The following is a 22,369-nucleotide window of genomic DNA, read 5'->3' as shown; positions in this document are numbered from 1 at the left end:
ACGCTGCGCTACGGATTCGGCTACCCGAGTTCGATTCCCGCTCACGTGCCCAACACCGGTGACGATTGTCTGAACTGGTCCTGGGTCTCCCCTCGGTCGACTCAGTCTCAAATGAGTACCTGGTGCGTTGTGTAAAAACATCGCCACTGGGGAGACAAAGGCAGCCGGGCGTGGTGCTGGCCACCCACCCCCTCGTGCGCCGTGCCGGCCTTCATAGGTGCTCGCTAACAGCACTTGCCCCAACAGTCTTTTGGAGGCTACACGGGGGATCTTTGTCTTTTTATGTGCGCGCGTGTGTGAGCGAGTGCCCGTGTGCGCGTGAGTGTGTTGATGCGTGTTACCGTGTGCGAGCGAGCGAATCCATGTAATGGAGTGCGTGACGGAGCGAGCGAGTGACGGAGTGGTTGAGCGGGTGAATGGGTGTGTAAAAGGGAGTGGATGAGTAAGTGCATGAGTGAGTGGAGGATGAGTGAGTGGGTAGGTAAGAGTGAGTGGGTGAGTGCTTGGATGAGTGGTCAGTTGAGTGGATGAGTGAGTGGGTAATTGAGTGAGTGAGTGAACAAGTAGGTAAGAAATTTTAAGAAGTGTAAAACGATTTGATGCATGCGTGAATGAGTGGGCGAGGAGGTGAGTGGTTGGTATGGAGGTTGAGTAAGTGGGTAAGGGGCAGTGAATGAGTAAGTGAGTGAATGAGTAAGTGAGTGAATGAGTAAGTGAGCGAGCGAGCAAGTGGATTGGCAAGTGGTTGGTTGTGCAAGGAGGTACACAACTCAGTGGATGAGCAAGTGAAACATTGAGCGTGTGAGTGTCTAAATAAGTGAGTGGGTTAGCAAATTGGTCAACTGAGAAGGTGAGCAGGCGTGCGAGTGAATAATTGAATGAATAGACGGTTGAGAGAGTGGGCGAGTTAGTCACTGAGCAGCTGAGTGAGTGAATTGGCGAATTGTGCGAGCGTGTGAGTGAATGAGCGATCGGGTGAGTGAATGAGCGAGCGAGTGGGCGGGCAGGCGAGCGAGCGGGCGAGCGGTCGGCTGAGCAGCTGAGTGGAAAAGCAGCTGAGTAGGTGACGAACCGAACCTGGAGGGCGGCGGAAGCGAGTTAGCCGTTGAGCAGATGCTTGAGCAAGCAAAGCAGGGGAAGTTGATTTAGTGAGCTGGCTGGTCAAGTGAGCGACTGAGCGAGCGAGCGAGCGTGAAACGGGCGGGGAAGGGGGCGAGTTGGGGAGGGATGGCGAGTTGCGGTGGGGCGGGGCGATTTTGGGGGGGCAAGTTGGGGGGCGGGATGGGGGGCTCGCACCGTCACGTGCACCGCCGGCTTCTTCCGCTGCGCGAGGTCGATCACGTTGACGCCGTTGTACATGACGTTCTCCAGGCACCCGCGGAAGAAGCGATTGGCGGACGGGCCAGACTTGCCCGCTCCGGGCATTCCGCCAAAGCTGACCTGCGTGCGGGACACGCGCACGCGCGACAACGTTTCCCGCGCGTTCGTAACAAATAAAGACCGATTCGTTACGGAGGAGTGAATTGGGGGGGCGGGGGGGGGACGAACGAACGTCGTGCCGCTCTTCCCACGTGCAGTTGTGCAAGGGCGCCGTCATATCCGACCACGTGACCCGGCACGTGGTGCTGGAGCATCGCGTCAACTCACCCACCCACCTGTTCGCTCACTCACCCACCGACTCACCCACCAACTCACCCACCCACCTGTTCACTCACCCCCCCCCCCCATCATCCTTCCGCTCCCCACCGACTCACCCACTCCCCCACCGACTCGACTCACCTGGAAGTCGAGGTCCAGGTAGTCGAAGTCGCCGTTGGTGCGCGCGTGGCGCGAGTGTCGGTCCACGGTGAGGTTGACGTAGCGGCCGTGGCGGTGCACGCTCACCGCGTGCCAATGCTCGTCGTCGAGCAGGTTGCCCGCCGACACGAGCGTGTGGCCGCTCACCCCTCGGGACGCGCTGCTGCCTGCGGGCGAGGGCACGCGGGGTGCGGGCGAGCGGGCGGGCGAATGGGTGGGTGAGTCGGGTGGGTCGGTGGGCGAGTGGGTTGGTGAGTTGGTGGGCGAGTGGGTGAGTGGGTGAGTGAGTGGGTGAGTGGGTGGGTGAGTGGGTGAATGAGTGGGTGAGTGGATGGATGGGTGAGTGGGTGGGTGAATGGGTGAGTGAGTGGGTGGGTGAGTGGGTGAATGAGTAGGTGAGTGGGTGGATGGGTGGGTGGGTGAATGAGTGAGTGGGTGGGTGAATGAGTGAGTGAATGAGTGAGTGAGTTAGTGGGTGGGTGAGTGGGTGGGTGAGGATGTGAATATTTTATCGCACCTCCGATGGGCACGGTTACCTACGTACGGTGCGGAAGAAGTTCAACAAATGTGGGCGACTAAAACACAGCAAGTTGGCACAGTGGGGAGCACAGTTGGTACATCTGACAGTCATCTCAGTCAGTCAACCCATGGCACTCGGGTCTGTTCCGTGACTTCCTGGCGGCGGACCTTCGACGCTTCACGTGGCCTCAAAGTGCACCTAGCATGGCACAAGCTCCTCCGTGGTGACGTCACCGCCACTTAGTGGTGAACGGCGGTTGTTGTTATGTGCGTGGGTGAATGAGTGGGTGTCTGTGCGGCCGGGCGTGGTGCTGGTCACCCACACCCTCGTGTGCCGTGCCGGCCTTCATAGGTGCTTGCTAACAGCACTTGCCCCTACAGGCTGTTAAGGCTACAAGGGGGGGTCTTTGTCTGAATGTGTAGGTGAATGAGTGGGTGGGGAGTGAAGTGTGGGTATGTGCGTAGATGTATAAGGGAATATCATAACCAGTTCTGGGCCTCCCCTAGGTCGACTCAGCCGTAAGCGCGTACCTGGTGCGGATGCGTATGAAACATCAGCAGAAGGTTGGCAAACAAAGGCGGCCGGGCGTGGGTGCTATAAAGACAAAGATCCCCCGTATAGCTTGAACAGACCGGTGGGGCAAGTGTCGTGAGCGAGCACCTATGAAGGCCGGCACGGCACACGAGGAGGCGGTTGGACAGCACCACGCTACGCCACCTTTGTCTCCCCGGCACTCGCTAACACCATTTGCCCTCCCCACCCACCAGCCTGTTAAGGCTTTAGAGGGGGCAAAGGTTGTGGCGTCGGTGGGTGGGAAGTGCGGGTAAGATGGGGGGGGGTAGGAGTGTGGGTGATATTTGTCTTTGTAAATGTGGCGCGCGCGAGCGAGCGTGTGTGTGTGCACTCACGCAGAGGGCCTCGGAAAACAAAAACTAAAAACCCAGACGGCACTCGCGGGAGCCTCTCGCTGACATTAAACGCGACATGAAAAGCTGTTTCATGAAAAAGGACTTCGCACTCCGTGGAGCTGTCTGCTGCTACGCGCTGCGCGGACCGCTCGGGGCGATGGCACCGCAAGACGCCAATAGCGGCGGCGGCGGCGGTACCCGCGGACCGCTGAATGTGCAGAACGCTCCTCTCGGTTGAATTCATCCGCGCGATTAAAAAAAAGAAATAAAATAACAAAATAATAAGAAAAATGAAAAATAATCACCCGTGAAATTTCGCAGTTTAAGACGCATTCGCTCCCCGATACTCCACCCACCCACCTCACCGCCCACAACAACCACCAACCCCCCCCTTCCCCCAGGACCCTCAAACGCTTTGATCATCATCACCCGCATCTTTGCCAGATTTCGGGTTTTTTTGTTGTTGTATACATTTAAAATAAATAGGTTTTTTTTCGCGAATTTTTTTATGGAAATAATCCCAGCGGTGAGACTTCTAAAAATTGTTGGACAAATACCGGAACACTGTGACGCGTGGAGGGACACTGCGATGATGTTAACATCAGAATATTGATTTAGACTACAGGAGGAATCCGATAGCTATAAAGCTCTTTTTCCACAGGTGTCCAGTTTAGGGCACGCGGGTTAAAACGTCACAATAACAACCGATACAAAAAGCACTATAAGTGTATAGGAGAGGTAAGTAAATCACTAAATATATGTACAGATAAAACTGAAATATTTGATTTAACCAGGTAAAGCCCATGCACTGACTGAGCTCGCTTCTTATTTCAGAAGTAACCTGGCCATAAAAATGAGGGCCCAACGAAGTGGCTTATCGTCTGGAAATTTATAGCATCCAAATACGTTGAACGCACGTATCCATCACTGCCACCATTATCGGTGCCCTTATCATCAATGCCATTGCCAAGATTGTCATCATCTCCATCACCGCCACTGTCATCACCTCCATGGTCATCATCAGTATCATCATCGTCGTCGTCGTCGTGAATTAGTTTGACTTGCATCCCACTGGGATTTTTGCACACAGGGTTGGTGTACGGTGTTTTTTCTACAATATTTTGCTGTCTTTTCTTGGATTTTCTGTTTGCACTTAGTCACATATTCACTTTAAGATGTTTTTTGTTCATGTTTTAGTTTTTTTGTTTGTTGCGGTTGCACCCGATTCAAGAGCCGAATGGCTCACAGGGCGATACCTAATAAATGAACTTGAACTTGAAGCGCGGCTCCCATGCGGTGCACCTCGAGGCGTCGGCACAAAGGTGGCAGTTGAGATCATTGCACGGCACGGGGAGCGACCGCAAATCCAAACAGAATGTTCGAGAACGGTACAGCGCAGGCACCCAGCGCCAAAGCAGAGCGCTGAAGAGCTAATCCACGTTCTGTCCATCACCACTATTGTACTCACCGTCACCGATGCCATCATCATCATCACCATAATCATCATCGCCGCCGCCATCATCATCGCCATTCCTCCAGAGTTAAATAAAATCGGTACCACACAGTGGGAGGAGGAAAATTTTTTTAAAGGGTCATTATTCAATGCCCCGCGGAGGAAATGGCCTCGTGCGCTCAGGGAGCGAATTCCAATTCGACGGCTGGCACGTCGCCTCCCTCCCTCCCTCCGCATTAAAGACACGACCAGCGGAGTGATCGTAACCGAACGTCACAACACCAATGTCGTTACCAGCACTACCGCCACCGCCACGATGCTCGCAACGGCTTGCGCACTAGGCCGACGACCCAAAAGCCGGGTTCGAGCCCATCTGCCCGCGGCGCGGCAAGTTGACAACCGAACGAAGGGGTGGCCACGTTTCTTAACCCCCCCTCCCCTCCTCTCCCCCCGCATCCCATCAACGGCTTACAATCGGTGGGTCGCGTGCGATGGGGTAAAGTGTGGGTAAGGCCTTGGTCACGTGGCTTTGTTTTGTTGATCTCTGGGTCCTCCGGTTTTTTGTTCTCCACCCCACCCCCGCCCCCTTCGCATTGAGATTATTTAGAATGATTTTGAGCGATCATTTGTGGTAGCCAGGTCGATTGTGGGGGGAAAACATACGTTAATGCTATCTCACCTTTCTTGTACTTTGCACTCCAATCGTGTTGCTGTTGTGTTTGTTGTTGTTGTCACGTGATTACCCCGTGCCCCAACTGGACATCTGTGAAAAAAGAGCTTTATAGCTCATCGGATTCCTCCAGTCCGATACTGACGTCTACCCTACGTAGGGGGTGCCCCCCCCCCCCACCCTAGACTTAGAGCCCTCTTTGTTGTGAGTGGAAGGGCCATCCGCCAGCAGTGTGGTGAACAAGTTATTGCAGGTCTGCTCCTTTACTTTCTACTTTTTTTCTTACATTATAATCATCATCCTCATCATGAAAACAGGCGATTGTGAAAATGAATGAAGGAAAGACATAATGAATAAATGAATGCTGCCCCGGTGTGCTGGTCACTCAACGCTCCCGAGTGCTGAAACGGACTTGGGGGCAAGAAGTGAGAATTTGTAAAAAGGTCACAGATCCATTAGTCGTGCTGCTCTCCGCCTAATGCAGCCTCGATCATCGCGGCTCGTCTGGGGAGCGCCGGGACGGGGAGCAGAGCGCAGGGACGGGTGGCGAACGAGGCAGGGCGGTCAGAGCTTGGACGTTAAACAATGGGGGAAAGACGAAGCGTTTAATTGTTTTTTATTTGACCACGTGAGCGAAAAGAGGTCTTTGGGCAGAAGCAACCTGGCCACCAACAATTGTAGCTCAACGGAAGCGGCTTATCGCGTGGAAATGTATAGCAGTCGAAATACTCTAATAAACGGGTGTTGATTGTAAATGTGGAGGGGGGAAATTTAACCGGAGGACCCGGAAAAAAAATCCATGCGACCACGGGGAAAGAGAGAGAGAGACACGCAAACTACAAATATAGAGCAGGCATCGTCAGGGTTGGGATCGAACCCACGACCTCTTGCATAGCAGGCGAGGTAGTTAACATCTCCTAGCCACCGTGATGACAACGATGAGAGAGAGAGAGACACGCATACTCCAATTATACAGCAGGCATCGTAAGGGCTGGGATCAAACCCACGACCTCCTGCATAGCAGGCGAGGTAGTTAACATCTCATAGTCACCGTGATGATGATGATAATGATGAGAGAGAGAGACACGCAAACTCCAATTATACAGCAGGCATCGTGAGGGTTGGGATCGAACCCACGGCCTCTTTGTCCACCCGGCGAGGCAGTAAACATCTCGTAGCCACGGTGGCGCCCTAAGCCGGAATCCGCGTGACGAGAACGCGGTCACCGACTCGCAGCGCCAGCTGTCGACGTCACAAAGGAGCGGGCGGGCCGGGCCGTCCGCGTCACTCGACCACGTGATACGCGAGAGCTCGGAAACTCCCCCAGCCGGCACGTGCGGGCTGACGGTGAGCTCCGCCGTGGGTCGACGAGCGGCATTTACAAACAACAACGACGGCCCCTTCGCTGCCGCCGCCGCCGCCGTTACCCGGAGTGGTGAAGTATGTTTCGATTTAAAGCTTTCGTGACTGCAGGGATTCATCTTCTTGGTTCTTTCGGTAAAGTCACGCATTTCACAATTAGCACTATTCGCATTCCTGCATTTCCCATAAATATGCTAAATTCCTCTTCAAATGCAAATTATTTTGTCAAGGCTCTCTTCCTCCTCCCTCACAGCTTAAATAGACACTCCAAGCCTAAGACGTGTCATTTAGACTCTGTCTTATCGACAGACATGTTCTTCACCTGAGGACGGCTGCTTGCGTTGTGGCCGAAACGTCGTGAGAATTATTTTATTATGTTTTATTTTTATTATTTTATTACTTCCCTTCTACGTGACTTTACCGAAAGAACCATGCGGCCGGGTGGTCGAGCGCGAGGGCGGTGGGAAGGTTCGCGTGAGTCGAAATTCCCATCGGCTCTACCGAGGGTCGATTGAGACGAGCAACCGCGTTGTGGGCACATCGACGGTTGTTTGGGCTCCCCGCCAGAGGAATGTGGAATTTCCGCCGCGGCCCTCTGGGCTGTTCAAGGGGGGGAATGAACACCGATGCCTCGACGCTCATTCGAGCAGCGATTTCATTCTAGATTTGAAGATTTCGTGACTGCAAGGATTCATACTCTTAGGTTTTTTCGGTAAAGCCACGTAACGCCCACTTACAGCGTGGTGAAGTATGGTCATTTTGTAAGTGGGCGGTTTATTTATTTAAATAAAACGCGTGCTTTGGGTTTTATTATTATGTTTAATTAATAATACATATTGGTGTCATGATTAATGCGACAAGCATCTGCATGCCAGGGTAATTGTTTAACCGTAACTCGTGGCGCTGTGACCCGTTCCAATGGGACACACTCTCCATCTCGCACCATCGGACTCGCAGTCCAACAATCGATATTGTTTTATTAACCTTCGCGCACGCCCGAGCCAGCGGCGTGGGTCGAACGGGGGGGGGGGGGGATATCGAATATGAAATATTTTTCATTTTAAATAAATCATCGCATTAGCGGAAACAGAACCGACAGCGCAGCCTTGGCTGAGATTTCAACAAGTGTAAACATTTGCCATGAATAAAATATATTACGAGTCGGGGTGGAGTGGTGGCGCAGTGGTTAGCGCGCTCCGCTACGAAACCCATGGCGACCCGACTTAGATTTTCGGCGACGGCTGGCATCAGTGGCGAGTGATATCTGGACCGGGTCCTGCGTTCTACGCTTCAATAACCCGCACTGACCAGCGTGGTGAAGTATGGTCAAACAGCTCCCATGATCATCACAGCGTGGCGAACACCGTCACACAGCGGTAGATTGACACAGTACTCTAAACTATTGCGATTACATTTGTGGTGCCTGCTTATAAGTTGGTCACACCTTCATACTGGTAGGAACCTCCTGGTTACACCAGCCCACAAGGGATTATTGTGTCCGTCAGTTCGTCCGTCGTGCATCCAGAAATGGTAGGGGTGGGGCTGGGTGGAGAGGGGAGGGTGTAGAGGGGCTGGGTGGGGAGGGGCTGGGTGGGGAGGGGCTGGGTGGGGAGGGTGGGGCTTGGTGGGGAGGGTGGGGCTGGTCACCCCGTGGTACCCTTATAAAACTCAACGTTTAACCTACTCACGCCGGCTTGTGCCCGCCCTCACAGTCGGGCATATTTGCGGAATACACCACGCCGCCGTTGACCCTGGCCATTGACCGAGCAACCCAACGTTCCTACCAGCTCCCTCCGCAGGAATGTGTCTTAATTCTTCATCAAAGTGCTGCAACGCCGCGCTGATTCTCCAGAGGCTTCTGCCGTACGGGGAAAAGTTTGGCCCCGTTACGTCCAAGAGTGTTGGTCTGCAGACGAGCGCCGGGCCTCGGCGAGGCTTCCCCGCATCGGTACGCGACGCCACTCTGCTTTGGCCGCCTTTGCTTGTAGGACGTGCCATCCGTCTTCAAAGTCTACTCGGCGTCAGGTCGCGATGTGCCGGGAGGTCTCAAGGACGTCACTCGGAGGGCGGCTTTGCGGTTCGCCGCTTTGTTGCGAGGGGCTCGTGGTTCGATTCCTCCGTCCGCCCTGGTTAATGCTGCGGTGTCCGCAGTGGGCGTTAGGGGATCCCCGCGTTGGACACTTTTGAAAAATCGACGCCGAAAATTACTCAACTGGGATCACGCACACAACAAGCAGCGATCATTGCCCCCAAGCCACTCCTGCGAAAACTCGACGGGACCCTCCTGAAATAGGCTCATGAGACGCAGCGAGGCTTGCCCGGATAAAAAAAAATAAAACACGCGCGTCGTAATAATAATGACGACGATAAGGGATTCTCAAAGAGTAGTTGTGCGACGTCTCCTTCAGCGCGGGAGAGTCGTCGCACGCGGGGCGGTGAGCGCCGCTCTCTCCGTACATCGTCTCGCGACGCCGAGAGCGAATTTTGAAATTAAACTCAGAGCGAGGGTCGGGAGAGGAGACAGAGAAAAAAAAAATGTTAAAAGCGACGAAGCGGATCGCGAGTGCCATCTGATGAGGTCTGCAGAGCGAGCAGAGCGCACACGACTCTGGAGGGGGGAGGGGGGGTGGGTGGAGGTGGGGGGGGGTGACTTTGTGTCAGAGGGGCTGTCTCTCCGCTCAGACATGCGTGACTGGGGGAAGGAGGGGGAGCAAGTGGGGGGTGGGGGGGGGGTGCAGGAGGGAGGGAGGGAGGGTGTTGATCCCACCTGATTACATCTGGTTCACACCAACAAATAATAATTATAAACTAAACCTTATTTTTGTGTCATTTTACCAGTTTAACACGTAGGCTTTCGCGACCAATGTTATTCATAATCAACGTTTTTGGGTTTAGATCGCGTTATTTATAAATGTGTCGTAACCCTCCACCACCCGACACGGCCAATCAGTAAAAAAGTGTCACGTTGACAAAAGACAAATAGTTCACTGCTTTAGCCCACCGGTGTGTTGAAGCCACAACATTTACAATTTACTGATTGGCCGTGTCGGGTGGTGGAGGGTTACGACACATTTATAAATAACGCGATCTAAACACAAAAACGTTGATTATAAATCATTTTACCAGGTAAGGCTCCGCTGAGCTACGTAGATTTTTTGTTTTATCAGTAGCGACCTGGCGATCGCAAACGATAGCTCACCGGGGTGTCTTATCATCGTCGCGTGGAAATGTGTCGCAGCCAAATCCTCTAAAGCTGGCGTCGATTCTAAATGTGGAGGGAAACGCCGAAGGGCCTGGAGAAAAATCCACGCGACCACGGGGAGAGAGAGAGACACGCAAACTCCCAAAAAAATACAGCAGGCGTCAGGGCCGGGATGGAACTCATGACCTCCTGTATACCGGGCGCGGGAGTTAACATCTCCTAGCCACGGCGGCGCCCTAAACACGTGGATGGGTTCGTGGGTGGGAGCGTGTTGCGTGGCTGGTGTTAGGTGCTACGGGCTGGGGCTACTGACAGGTCAGGGGGTTGAAATCGGGGTTCAGTATTCGGAGTTTGAGTTAATATTGGGGTAGGGTTTTAGTGTTAAGGTTAAGGTTTGTGGTAGGAGGAGGGTTATCTGGTGGGGGTAGAGTTAACAGTAGCGTTAGAGGTAGGGGTAGTGTTGTGGTTAGGGTAAGGCTAGGGTTAGTGTCCTGGTTAGGATTAGGGGCAGAGTTTGTGTTCATGACAGTGTTTGTGTTAGGAGCGGGTTTAGGGTTCGCGGTGAGGGAAGGTGAAGAGTAGGGTTTGTAGTGGGGTAAGCGTATGGGGTAGGGTTATTTGATTTAATCGGGGCATTGGTAAAGTCATCGGAGTAAGATGAGAGTTAGGAGTATTATCAGTGTTCGGGGAAGGGTCACTGTTCGGGTTCGCGGCATGTCAGTGGTGGGTGTTAGTCAATCAATCAGCCAATCAATTCCCCCCTTATTTACAACCAGGTGAAGAGAGTCTGTTGAGAGTGGGAGGGGGGAAGAAAGGAGCCTCTTTTACAGAAGAGGGACTCGAGTCACAAAATCAATGCAGCAAACAGGTGCTCGGCATGCCTCCCACGCAGAGCAAAAAAAGAACACCGGTGATTTTAAACGGAATTGGCCAAAGATCGCATCGCAGGACACTGCCCACTCAAGGGTGCTTTTTGTGCTGCTCAAACACAAAAAAACGCGGCTGCTGTTACTGCTGCTGCTGCTGTTATTGCTGCTGCTGCTGCTACTGCTGCTACTGCTGCTACTGCTGCTGCTACTGCTGCTACTACTACTGCTGCTGTTGCTACTGCTGCTGCTACTGCTGCTACTGCTGCTGCTACTACTGCTACTGCTGCTGCTACTGCTGCTACTGCGACTGCTGCTAATACTGCTGCTGCTGCTACTGCTGCTGTTGCTGCTGTTGTTGCTGCTTCTACTGCTGATACTGCTGCTACAACTGCTGCTGCTACTGCTGATACTGCTGCTACTGCTGCTGCTACTGCTGATGTTACTGCTCATGCTGCTGCTACAGCTGCTACTGCTGCTGCTACTGCTGCTGCTGGTGCTGCTGTTGCTGCTACTGCTGCTACTGCTGCTACTGCTGCTGCTACTGCTGCTACTTTTGCTACTGCTGCTACTGCTGCTGCTACTACTGCTTGTATTCAGTCATCCTCGATCCGACGGTTTGGCCGCACCATGGGCAATCCTTCGCTACTGCACTTCTGTTTCCAGCTATCCTCGTCGTCTGTTCCCGCGTGAGCCTCGTCCATGCTTGGATGCGATCTCACCCATTGCCGTCCTTGGGTCTTTCTCGCGCACGTGCACCGGGCACTGTGCCGCTGCTGCTGCCCCGACAGACCTGGTCTTCACCTGAGGACGGCTGCTTGCGTTGTGGCCGAAACGTCGTGAGAATTATTTTATTATGTTTTATTTTTATTATTTTATTACTTCCCTTCTACGTGACTTTACCGAAAGAACCAAGAAGATGAAACCTCGTGTGTGGAAGAGAGCCAATGTGCCGGTGGGCCCCACGCGACGGCTACACTTCACAGGTGTGGCGTTCTTTGTTGTTGTTGTTTGCTGCTGCTGCTGCAAGCGAAGCAGCGGAAGCAGTGCGGACGAGCAAGGATGTGGCTGGGACAAAAATCTCCCGAACGCCGTCAGCCCGTGGGCCCCGTCACGAGCATTGTCGAGTGTCTGGCCACCTGGCTCAGCGGTAGAGCGAGCGGATCGCAATCCGGGAAAGTTCACATTCCTGGTTAGGCACGGGATGGTGGTGGTGGAGGGGTAGTGACTCAGCCCATCATCACACCGGGGGATGGGGGGGAGGTCGAGAAAATGTGTACCACTTTGTGAGTAAGTCCAACAGTTTGTTTGGGTGATTTTGAGTAAGTGGGGGGGGTGTAAGTGGGTGGGGGGGTACAGGGATGATGGATGGATACGGAGAAAGAGAGAGAGAGAGGATGGGGCGCAACTACGGAACGGTTGGCAGCCCTGGAGAAAGGAACGAGCCAGACAGAGCCAGGGCCAGGGATCGAACCGCGGCTCACCGAGGTTGATGTGCAGCTGTAGCCGCCCGCGGTGCAGCGCGAGGGTAAGGTAGTCGCCCTGTTGGCCCTCCCCGTGCAGCAGGACGCCGTCGCTGGCGCCCGTCTTGAAGTGCAGCGCCACCACGTCCTTGATGGTGCGCTCCGTCTTTCTCGCGAAGCGCAGCGAAAGCAGACTGCGCCCGTCCAGGTAGGCCACGCTCGAATCTGCGGCGGTGGACGTGACATCGTGGGGTTGGTGGTGGTGGTGGTGGGGGTGCGTGAACTGGGCTCACAGCGGGCAGGTAGGAGACACAGTTGGTGACGCGACCACGTGCGCGCGCGTGTCTGTGTGTTGACTGGCATCGGCCATTCATCTCAGTCTGTCAAGCCATGGCACCTGCTAGGTCTGTTCCGTGACCTCATGCCAGCGGGTGTTAGACACTTCACGTGTGTGTGTGTGTGTTGACTGGCATCGGCCAGTCATCTCAGTCAAGCCATGGCACCTGCTGGGTCTGTCCCGTGACCTCATGCCAGCGGGTGTTAGACACTTCACGTGTGTGTGTGTGTGTTGACTGGCATCGGCCAGTCATCTCAGTCAAGGCATGGCACCTGCTGGGTCTGTCCCGTGACCTCATGCCAGCGAGTGTTAGACACTTCACGTGTCTGTGTGTGTGTGTGTGTGTTGACTGGCATCGGCCATTCATCTCAGTCTGTCAAGCCATGGCACCTGCTGGGTCTATCCCGTGACCTCATGCCAGCGGGTATTCGACACTTCACGTGGCCTTAAAGTGCACTTGGCCTGGCACAAGCGTAGTGGTGACATCACCGCCGGTGGAGAATGGCGGTTGTTGTTGTTGCGTGCCGCTGTAGTCTTTGTGTTTTGAGCCACGCATCGATTGCCCAATGAGGCGCGCACACTGCACACGTGCCCCCCACCACCGCCACCACCACGGTATTCTCCATTACATTTCAGAGGAGGGTTGGCCCCACTTTCGCCGAGGAGACATCATCAGTGTCAGAGGGGACGCCACAGCATTTGAAACCGTTGGGGGTTTGACAGCAACACGATGATGGTGTTGATGGGGGGGGGAGTTCACGCGTTGTGTATTGGGGGGTTGACAGCAACACGATGATGGTGTTGATGGGGGGGGGGGGGTCACGTGTTGTGTATTGGGGGTTTGACAGCAACACGATGATGGTGTTGATGGGGGGGGGGGGGGGTCACGTGTTGTGTATTGGGGGTTTGACAGCAACACGATGATGGTGTTGATGGGGGGGGGGTCACGTGTTGTGTATTCTCGGTGGGCCCGCACGAAAGGCCGCCAGGGGCCGCTAGGGACCCGCGGGCCTCGCAACGAAGAATATTACCCGACCACAATGACAAAGATCCCCCCCCCGTGTAGCCTTAACAAGCTGTTGGGGCAAGTGCTGTTAGCGAGTTGCACCTTTGACTCCCCAATACTGCTGCTTACGCACAGCACCAGCTACTAAGTTAAGGCTGAGTCGACCTAGGGGAGGCCCAAGACCGGTTCAGATAATCGTCACCGGTGTTGATGGCCGTGAGCGGGGAAATCGGTACTCGGGTCGCCGGGTTCGTAGCGCAGCGTAGCGCTAACCGCTGCGCCATCGCTCCACACACACGCGCGCACACAGACACATCGTCCCAGCCACTCTCGCCCACCCTCCCGCGCGCACGAACCTCGCGCCCTGTGCGTGTGGGGCGAGTGGGGTGAGTGGGGCGAGTGGAGTGAGTGAGGTGAGTGGGGTGAGTGGGGCGAGTTGAGTGAGTGGGGTGAGTGGGGCGAGTGGAGTGAGTGGGGTGAGTGGGGCGAGTGGGGTGAGTGGAGCGAGTGGGATGAGTGGGGCGAGTGGAGTGAGTTGGGTGAGTGGGGTGAGTGGAGTGAGTGGGGTGAGTGGGGTGAATGGGGCGAGTGGGATGAGTGGGGCGAGTGGAGTGAGTTGGGTGAGTGGGGTGAGTGGAGTGAGTGGGGTGAGTGAGGTGAATGGGGCGAGTGGGATGAGTGGGGCGAGTGGAGTGAGTTGGGTGAGTGGGGCGAGTGGGGCGAGTGGGGTGAGTGGGGCGAGTGGGGTGAGTGGGGCGAGTGGGGCGAGTGGGGTGAGTGGAGCGAGTGGAGAGCGGTGGCACCGTGCGGGGAGCAGTGGCGCAATGGTTAGCGCTACGCTGCGCTGCGCTGCCAACCGCGGCGACCCGAGTTCGATTCCCGTTCACGGTCAACACCGGCGGTGACGATTATCTGAACCGGTCCTGGGAATCCCCTAGGTCGACTCGGCCTCAAATGAGTACCAGGTGCGGTGTGTAAACATCGCCACTAGGGAGACAAAGGCGGCCGGGCGTGGTGTTGGCCACCCACCCCCTCAGTGTGCCGTGCGGGCCCTTCCATAGGCGCTCGCTAACAGCACTTGCCCCAACAGTCTGTTTAGGCTGTACGGGGGGTCTTCGTCTTTGTGCCGATTTGAACATACGACCGGGACATCGTCCGGGCCGTGCCGGGCGGTGCTGGCGGTGGTGGTGGTTGTTGTTGTTTGTGCTGCACGTGCTGCAGGAGGCTGTCACGTGACTCTTGTGGCTACGTGGGGGGGGGGGGGGTTGCTGACGTCCGCCCACACATACATGACACCGACATGCACGCGCGCGCGCGCGTTGATTTAATTCTTTGTTCGCATCGTGTATCCGGTGCTCTAAAAACGGCGTAAAAGCACTCGCCACGTCAACGCTTTGTGTTGGCCACGCGCTCCCCACTCACCTTGCCCTAGCAGCCCGGTGTCGGCTACAGGGGGAGGAAGCTTTGTCTTTGTTTGGGAGGGGTGAGTGATTGGGTGAGTGGGGAGGGTGTTGGTGAGTGGGAGGAGGAGGGTGGGGGAGGGGTGGGGGAGGGGTGGGTGATTAGGTGAGTGGGGGTGGGTGATTGGGTGAGTGGGAGCAGGAGGAGGGTGGGGGGGTGAGACACGTGTCAGTGGAGCGACCAAGTGCGGAGAGGGGACAGCGGTGCTGACAGACGCAGCGCGGCGTTGGCGCGGTGCTGATGATGGTGGTGATGGTGATGATGGTGGTGATGGTGGTCGTGATGGTGTGATGGTGGTGATGGTGATGCTGATGATGGTGGTGATGGTGGTGATGATGGTGATGATGGTGGTGATGATGGTGGTGATGGTGGTGATGGTGGTGGTGATGATGGTGGTGATGGTGGTGATGATGGTGGTGGTGATGGTGGTGATGATGGTGGTGATGGTGGTGCTGATGGTGCTGATGGTGGTGGTGATGAGACGGTGGCTCGGTACAACGCGCGTGTTGGGATTCTTTCAGCGTCCAGCAAATAAATAATCACCTGCATCTCGCTCAAGATCCTGGGAAAGGGGCTGCTGCAGCTGTTACCTTTAGCAGCAGCATCTTACAAGACTGCGGGAGGTAGCAATGTTGTTGCTGCTGCTTATGATGAGAGTACGCATGCTGTTTTTGATTTTTTTGTTAAATGATGTACGTTGAACTTCTGTTGCACTGTACGTAGCCAACCGTGCTGATTAGAGGTGCGGGGGAAGGACAACAAACTAATCACAAACAGCAGTTCTAAAGAAATATGTTTTCAATCCAGATGTAAAAGTGCTGATGCTCCCTGCTGCTGATGATGGTATTTACCCTGGTGTAACTAAACGCGGCCAATTAGCACAAACTTTGCGAAACATTTGGCCGTATTAAATGACCGTTTCTGAACGCAGGTGTAACCACGAGCACAATTAATTAAGGGTTTCAAGTAATTTCAATCGTAATTCAAATTTGTCGGAGGCAGCTGCTCTTTCGCCAAAATGGAAAGAATGGAAATCAATTTCATTTTTTTTTTCAAATTAATTGTAATTAGGTTGGGGAATTGATGCGGTAATTGTAATGCTAATGAATTACCTTTCAGCTAAGCTGACCTGTGATCGTATGTGTGTGTGTGGGTACACGTGTGTGTGAGGAGCTCACATATCCTTGAAAGATCTGGACAAAGTCCAATCGATGAGCTCCTCCGGCAGGCAAGGCTGCGTTGGCTGGGTCACGTAGCCCACATGCCCAGCCACCGCATGCCTAAACAGCTTTTGTTCGGCCGGATCGAGGAGGCTAAACGGGCGCGGCACGGGCTAGAGAAAAGATGGAGTGATGTGGTACAGGAGGATGTGAGGCTGAGTGGACTTGCCGATGACTGGTACCAGCGGCGGAGGAGGCTCGTGAAGGACGCTACTGGACAGTTGGAGGCAGTCACCCTCGAACAACAACGGAGGGGGGAGGAGCGACGCTCACAGCAATGAGCGGAGCGCCGGGTGGCTAAAGCACAGTAAGTTGGCACAGTAGGGGGCACAGGTGGTGCATCAGCCAGTCATCTCAGTCAGTCGACCCGTGGCACCTGGGTCTGCCCCGTGACCTGCCAGTGGGCGTTCGACACTTCACGTGGCCTCAAGGTGCACCTCGCCTCGTGGAGACGTCACCGCCACTTAGTGGCGAATGGCGGTTGTTGTTTTGTGTGTGTGGGTACACGTGTGTGTATGTGTTGACCCAGCGCTTGGCGCTACCAAGCCGGCAATCCAGGTTCGATTCCCGCTCACAGCCAACACCAGTGACGATTATCTGAACCGGGATTGGGTCTCCCCTAGGTCGACTCAGCCTTAACTTAATTGCTGGTGCTGTGTGTAAGCAGCAGTATTGGGGAGACAAATGCGGCCGGGCCTGGTTCTGGCCACACCAGCACCCTCCTGCGCTGTTGGCCTTCGTAGGTGCTACTCGCTAAGCACTTGCCCCGACAGCTTAGTCAAGGCTATACGGGGGATCTTTGTTTTGTTGACCCAGAGCTGCAGGTGCAGTGGTTAGCACTGCACAGCTACGAACCCGGTGAGCCAGGTTCGAGTCCCGTTCACAGCCAGCATCGGTGTGAGCCGAAAAATGTGAACTGGTGCTGAGCCTCATCTAAGTCGACTCAGGCATACGTGAGTGCATGCATGATGCGATGTCTAAAGTATCAGCATACGGGGATACAAAGGCGGTCAGGGCTTGGTGATGGAAATGCATCGACCTTCATTTGGTGATCGCCAACAGAACAGCCTGTTGGAAGCTTTACGGGGGGTCATGTGACCTCTTTTGCAGACATGATTCCTTGTAAAAGGTTTCAGTTTGGTGTTTTAACACCTTAACACAGCTGTTTGTTGCCAGAAAAAATGGGAAAACCTATCCTCATACCCTACGGGGGATCTTTCTCCGTGCGTGCGTACGGTGAGCGGTGGCCGCAGACGTTTCGTGCACAGCGAACATCAGTGGTGAGCGATGTCAGTTACCGTTCCTGTGGTCTCCCCCCTAGGTCAACTCGGCCTTAAATGAATCTCCGGTGCGAGGTGTGAACATACGCACTTGGGACGGAGAAATCCTCCCAAGCGCACGAACATCGCGCCCTGTGCGTGTTGGGCGAGTGGGGTGAGTGGAGAGCGGTGGCACGGTGCGGGGAGCTGTGGCGCAGTGGTTAGCGCTACGCTGCGCAGCCAACCGCGGCGACCCGAGTTCGATTCCCGCTCACGGCCAACACTGGTGACGATTATCTGAACCGATCCTGGGCCTCCCCTAGGTCGACTCGGCCTCAAAAGAGTACCTGGTGCGGTGTGTAAACATCGCCACTCGGGAGACAAAGGCGGCCGGGCGCGGTGCTGACCACCCACCCCCTCGTGTGCTGCGCTGGCGTTGATAGGTGCAGCTCGCTAACAGTACTTGCCTCCAACGGTCTTTGTAGGCTACCTGGGGGGCCTTTCTCTTTGTGCTCTGCGGTGTGTTGAGCGAGGGGGTGGAGGCTGAGATTAGTCGACACTCGTGGCTGCACTCACACCGTGAACAATTAGCGTCATCAAGAGTGTCCGCCCAGGAAGCTCAGTGGGAGAGCGAGCGGCTTGCGACCCAACCCTTGAGGACCTGCACACTTTGAGGACCCTGAAGCGAGCGAGGAAGATTGCGGACGATTCCTCGCACCCTGGATACTCTCTGTTCCAGCTACTCCCCTCCGGCAGAAGGCTGCGGTCCATCAAGACCAAAACCTCACGTCATAAAAACAGTTTTTGTCCCATCTGCTGTTGGCCTCCTCAACAAGGCCAAGGGCTTAAAATGACTTTTACACTTAAAATGACTGTTACACTTACTATAACATTTTATCTACATAATTACACCGTTCCATACTTATAACGTGTACTCTTATTTGTATTTTTGTATTTTAAGATTGTTTAATACGGCTAATTAACATTTTACATTCGCATTTTATAAGGTCTACTTATTCATACTTTTAAAGATTTTAGCCCTTTGGTATTACTTATACTTTGTAACGTTAGTATAGTTAGAGTGTATACCTTTTATATAAGTTAAGATTCCTACTTGTTCAATGTATGCACCGTCCCGCCATAGTGAATTCCTTGTTTGTGCAAAATTACATGGCGATTAGAACCGTTTCTGATTCTGATTTCTGATTCTGATTCTGAGGAAGGTTGCGAGTGCAAATTCCTGATTACGGGAGGATTGACTTAGCCCATCATCATCATCTCCCCGGTGGTCGATAAAATGATGTACCACTTTGTGAGGAATTCAACGGGGTTTATCCGATGGGTAAACTCGCCTCTCCCCCCCCACCCACCCCGGAATGGGAATGCAGAAATTCCCCGCTGTCCCAGAGCCGTAAACAGGAGATTAGCACCAATTCCTCAATGCTCATTTTGAGAAGGAAATCACTTTGACTTTGACTAATCAACTGATTACCACCTGGCGCTCTCTCATCCTCCAGGGAAGCGAATGGGGGGGGGAGCGGGGGGGGGGGCTCTGGTTTGGAGCGGGATGAGTAGCTGGCAGCCCCTCCACAGCAAACTTAATTGCCAAGAGACAACAAAAATGAAAATTTAAAGAATGTACCAGAGACCACCCCCCCCCCTCCCCCCCGTTTGGCGAAGCCCAAGCGGGAACTATCGGCAGAAGCGACCTGCAATCGCTGCGGCTGTCCACGTGGAAATGTCTGAACGCTCGCCGCGTGGACGTCCGATAAGGAGGCTCGGAGGACTGGTTCCAGCTCACGTCACAGCGAGGGGTGGCCAGTCGTAATGGTTGCGTTCTTTTGGTTTCAGAGAGAGAGCATCGTTCGTGGAAAAATGCATCTCACAATCGCTGAGTAGGAACCACAGGACGAGTTGGAACGACTGCCAGGCGGGCAGCCGGTGCTAGCAACAATTGCTCCGCAGTTCTCTGTGTATTAAGCTGGCCAATTAGTAGTTTATTATGCGTATGGGATGAAATATGGGCATTAGGAGAAAACCCACATGTGCGACGGGGCAACGCTCGATCCCATACAGAAGAGACCCGCGAGATCAGTCCACGTTTGCATTCTGCTGGCTCGCCTCCACAGTGCTGGACCACAGGCCACATGCATGGGCCACTAACACTCAATCCTCTCGTCGGGGTAGATAGCGTTAAACAACGGGGAAGTGGATCCTCTTTTATAATGAAACAAAATCAGGGCACGTGTGAGAACGTGGCGATGATGTGTGTGGGAGATCGTGAGTGAAAGGCTGTAGTGGATTCGCCTGGCTTACAGCAGGAGGCGACAAACGGTGGTGGTGTTAGCCTCTACCCCCCCTCCCCCCACCGAAGATGAACATCTGTGGAGGGACGCCAGCGAGGCAGATGAGTCAGATGCCTCGCATGACCTCCTAACCCGTGCTTTAGCCAAAGTGGCCCCTCAGGACAAAGTCGTCTTGCTGAAGTGACTTTAATGCCCGAGTGGGTCACGACGCTAACGCTTTGAACACGGAGTAATTGGAATGCGTGGGCCAGATTGGCTCAACAATAGCGAGAGAAGGACGCTGCCAGATTGTGGAGCGACCCCGTGGGCTTTTAATCACCGACACGCTGTCTCTTCATCAGCGAACTCCACGCAACATCTTGGGGCCCAAACAAGAACATCTGCTTGATTGTGCAGTGGAAGAAAAGCGAATTCGAGTGCAGGTACTTGACACCAGGACCGACAGTGAAGGCGATCTGACAATCTGACCGTAGGCCCGTCATTTTCAAGACGCGCTTGCCACGGGCGCCACGGTTGCAAGATGTTAACTACCTTGCCTGGTATGCAAGAGGTCATGGGTTCTATTCAGGCCCCGACGCCTGCTGTATATTTGGAGTTTGCGTGTCTCTCTCCTCGCGATCGCGTGGATTTTTCTCCGGGTCCTCCGGTTTTCCCCTCCACATTTAGAAACATGTAGTATTTGGCTGCTTTCAATCTCCACATGATGAGACACTTCGTTGAGCTATCATCTGTGGCCAAATCGCTTTTGAAAAAGAGCTAAATAGCTCAGTGGGCCTTACCTGGTGGCGGGCATCCACCTCGGGGTCCCATCCAAAAAACCCACATACAATGGGCCCGCTCTTGGTGAATTCTTCAAAAATTGCGAGCGAGAATCTGATTATCGCTTACAGCTGGGATTGGCGTCTGTTCCCCTCCCCTGCTGATGATGCCGGGAGGAACACAAAAGTGGGGGGGGTGAGAGATGCAGGACTGTGGCTCGTGCGAGCCGCCACGGCTGAGTTTGGTACCCAGTACAGGTCGCAGCAGAAACCCAATCGTCTCAGCCGGTGTTCACAATATTTACATTTCCCCTCCACATTTTGAAACTCGCATTGAGGCTATTGAACATTATTTTGGCTGCTATAAATGTAAACAATGATGGGCTACTTTGTTGAGCTATCATTTGTGGTGGCCAGGTCGCTTTTAAAAAGTAAGTTAATGCCTCAGTGGGCTTTGTCTGTTAGGATGGGGGTGGTTTAGTTTTTATTCGTACGTGTTTGGGTGATTTGTTTATCTCTCTGCTACTTTGCATTGCTATTATGTTTTGTATTGTGTTTGTTATTGTAGCTTGTTTACCTGCCCCTATAGGACATCTGTGAAAAGGAGCTTTACAGCCCATGGGGTTTCTGCAGAATAAATAAATATTCTGATTCTGGTGAGCCGTGTGGCGTTTCAAGGCCAAGTGGTGGGTGTGCTCGCTGGTTGCTGGGGAGATGGAAACGGTATCAGTGGCGCGTGAACAGAAATGGCAGAGTAGGTGTGTAGGTGGAGGAGTGTAGGTGGGGGACTGAGTGTGGTTTGTGGATAGCTGCGTGGAGGGGTGGGTGTGTCGGTGGTTGAGTGTGTAGTGTTTGGTTGAATCTGTTCATGGGCGAATAGCAGGTGACCTGCTTGGGTGGTTGATTATGTTGCTGTGTGTGTGTGTGTGTAGGTGGGTGTGTCGGTGGGGGTGTGTGTGTCGGTGGGTGCTGTGGGGAGCGGTGGTGTAGCGGTTAGCGCGCTGCGCTATGAATCTGGCGACCCGGGTTCGATTCCCGCTCACGGCTAACACCAGTGACGATTATCTGAACCGGTCCTGGACCTCCCCTAGGTCGACTCAGCCTTAAATGAGTACCTGGTGCGGTGTGTAAACATCGCCACTAGGGAGACAAAGGCGGTCGGGCGTGGTGCTGGCCACCCACCCCCTCGTGTACCGTTCCGGCCTTCATAGGTGCTCGCTAACAGCACTTGCCCCTACAGTCTGTTCAGGCTATACGGGGGATCTTTGTTGTTTGTCGGTGGGTGGGCATATAGTTGGGTTGGTGTGCAGATCGGTCGGTGTAGGTGAATGGCTGGATGTGTTCATGGTTGAGTGCATCTGTGGGTGGGTATGTGGATAGATGGTTGTGTAGGTGGGGAGGGGGTAGTGCAACGGTTAGCGCGTTCTGCTACGAACCTGACGGCCCGAGTTCGATTCCCGCTCACGGCCAACACCGGTGACGATTATCTGAACCGGTCGTCGGCCTCCCCTAGGTCGACTCAGCCTCAAATGAGTACCTGGCGCAGTGTGTAAACATCGCCAATAGGGAGACGAAGGCGGCCGGGCGTGGTGCTGGCCACCCACCTCGTCGTGTGCCGTGCAGGCCTTCATAGGGTGCTCGCTAACAGCACTTGCCCCCGCAGCCTGTCACAGACTACACGGGGGATCTTTGTTGGGCGAGTGCGCGTCGCGGTAGGTGCATGTGTTGAGGGTCGGGTGTATGCGTGCGTGGTTGGGGCGTGCATGTGATGGGTACGCAAG

General features: G+C 54.3%; 1 protein-coding gene across 1 annotated transcript in view; it reads right to left on the bottom strand.

Annotated features, from left to right (window-relative positions):
• LOC133356668 (contactin-associated protein-like 2) overlaps nucleotides 1–22,369 on the bottom strand; it is a 160,185-nt gene that overhangs the window by 66,414 nt on the left and 71,402 nt on the right. The window contains exons 5-7 of the mRNA XM_061574311.1: nucleotides 12,263–12,466; nucleotides 1,780–1,964; nucleotides 1,297–1,440 (exon numbers count right to left, since the gene is read on the bottom strand). Of these exons, the coding sequence (XP_061430295.1) occupies nucleotides 1,297–1,440; nucleotides 1,780–1,964; nucleotides 12,263–12,466 (533 nt within the window). The remainder of the gene's footprint in view (nucleotides 1–1,296; nucleotides 1,441–1,779; nucleotides 1,965–12,262; nucleotides 12,467–22,369) is intronic.

Source organism: Lethenteron reissneri, chromosome 7, assembly GCF_015708825.2.
Source record: "Lethenteron reissneri isolate LAM-NWPU_2019-01 chromosome 7, ASM1570882v1, whole genome shotgun sequence".
Lineage (NCBI taxonomy): Eukaryota > Metazoa > Chordata > Hyperoartia > Petromyzontiformes > Petromyzontidae > Lethenteron > Lethenteron reissneri.
Note: the sequence above shows the minus strand (reverse complement) of the source record. Positions and strands in the feature narration are given on the sequence as shown.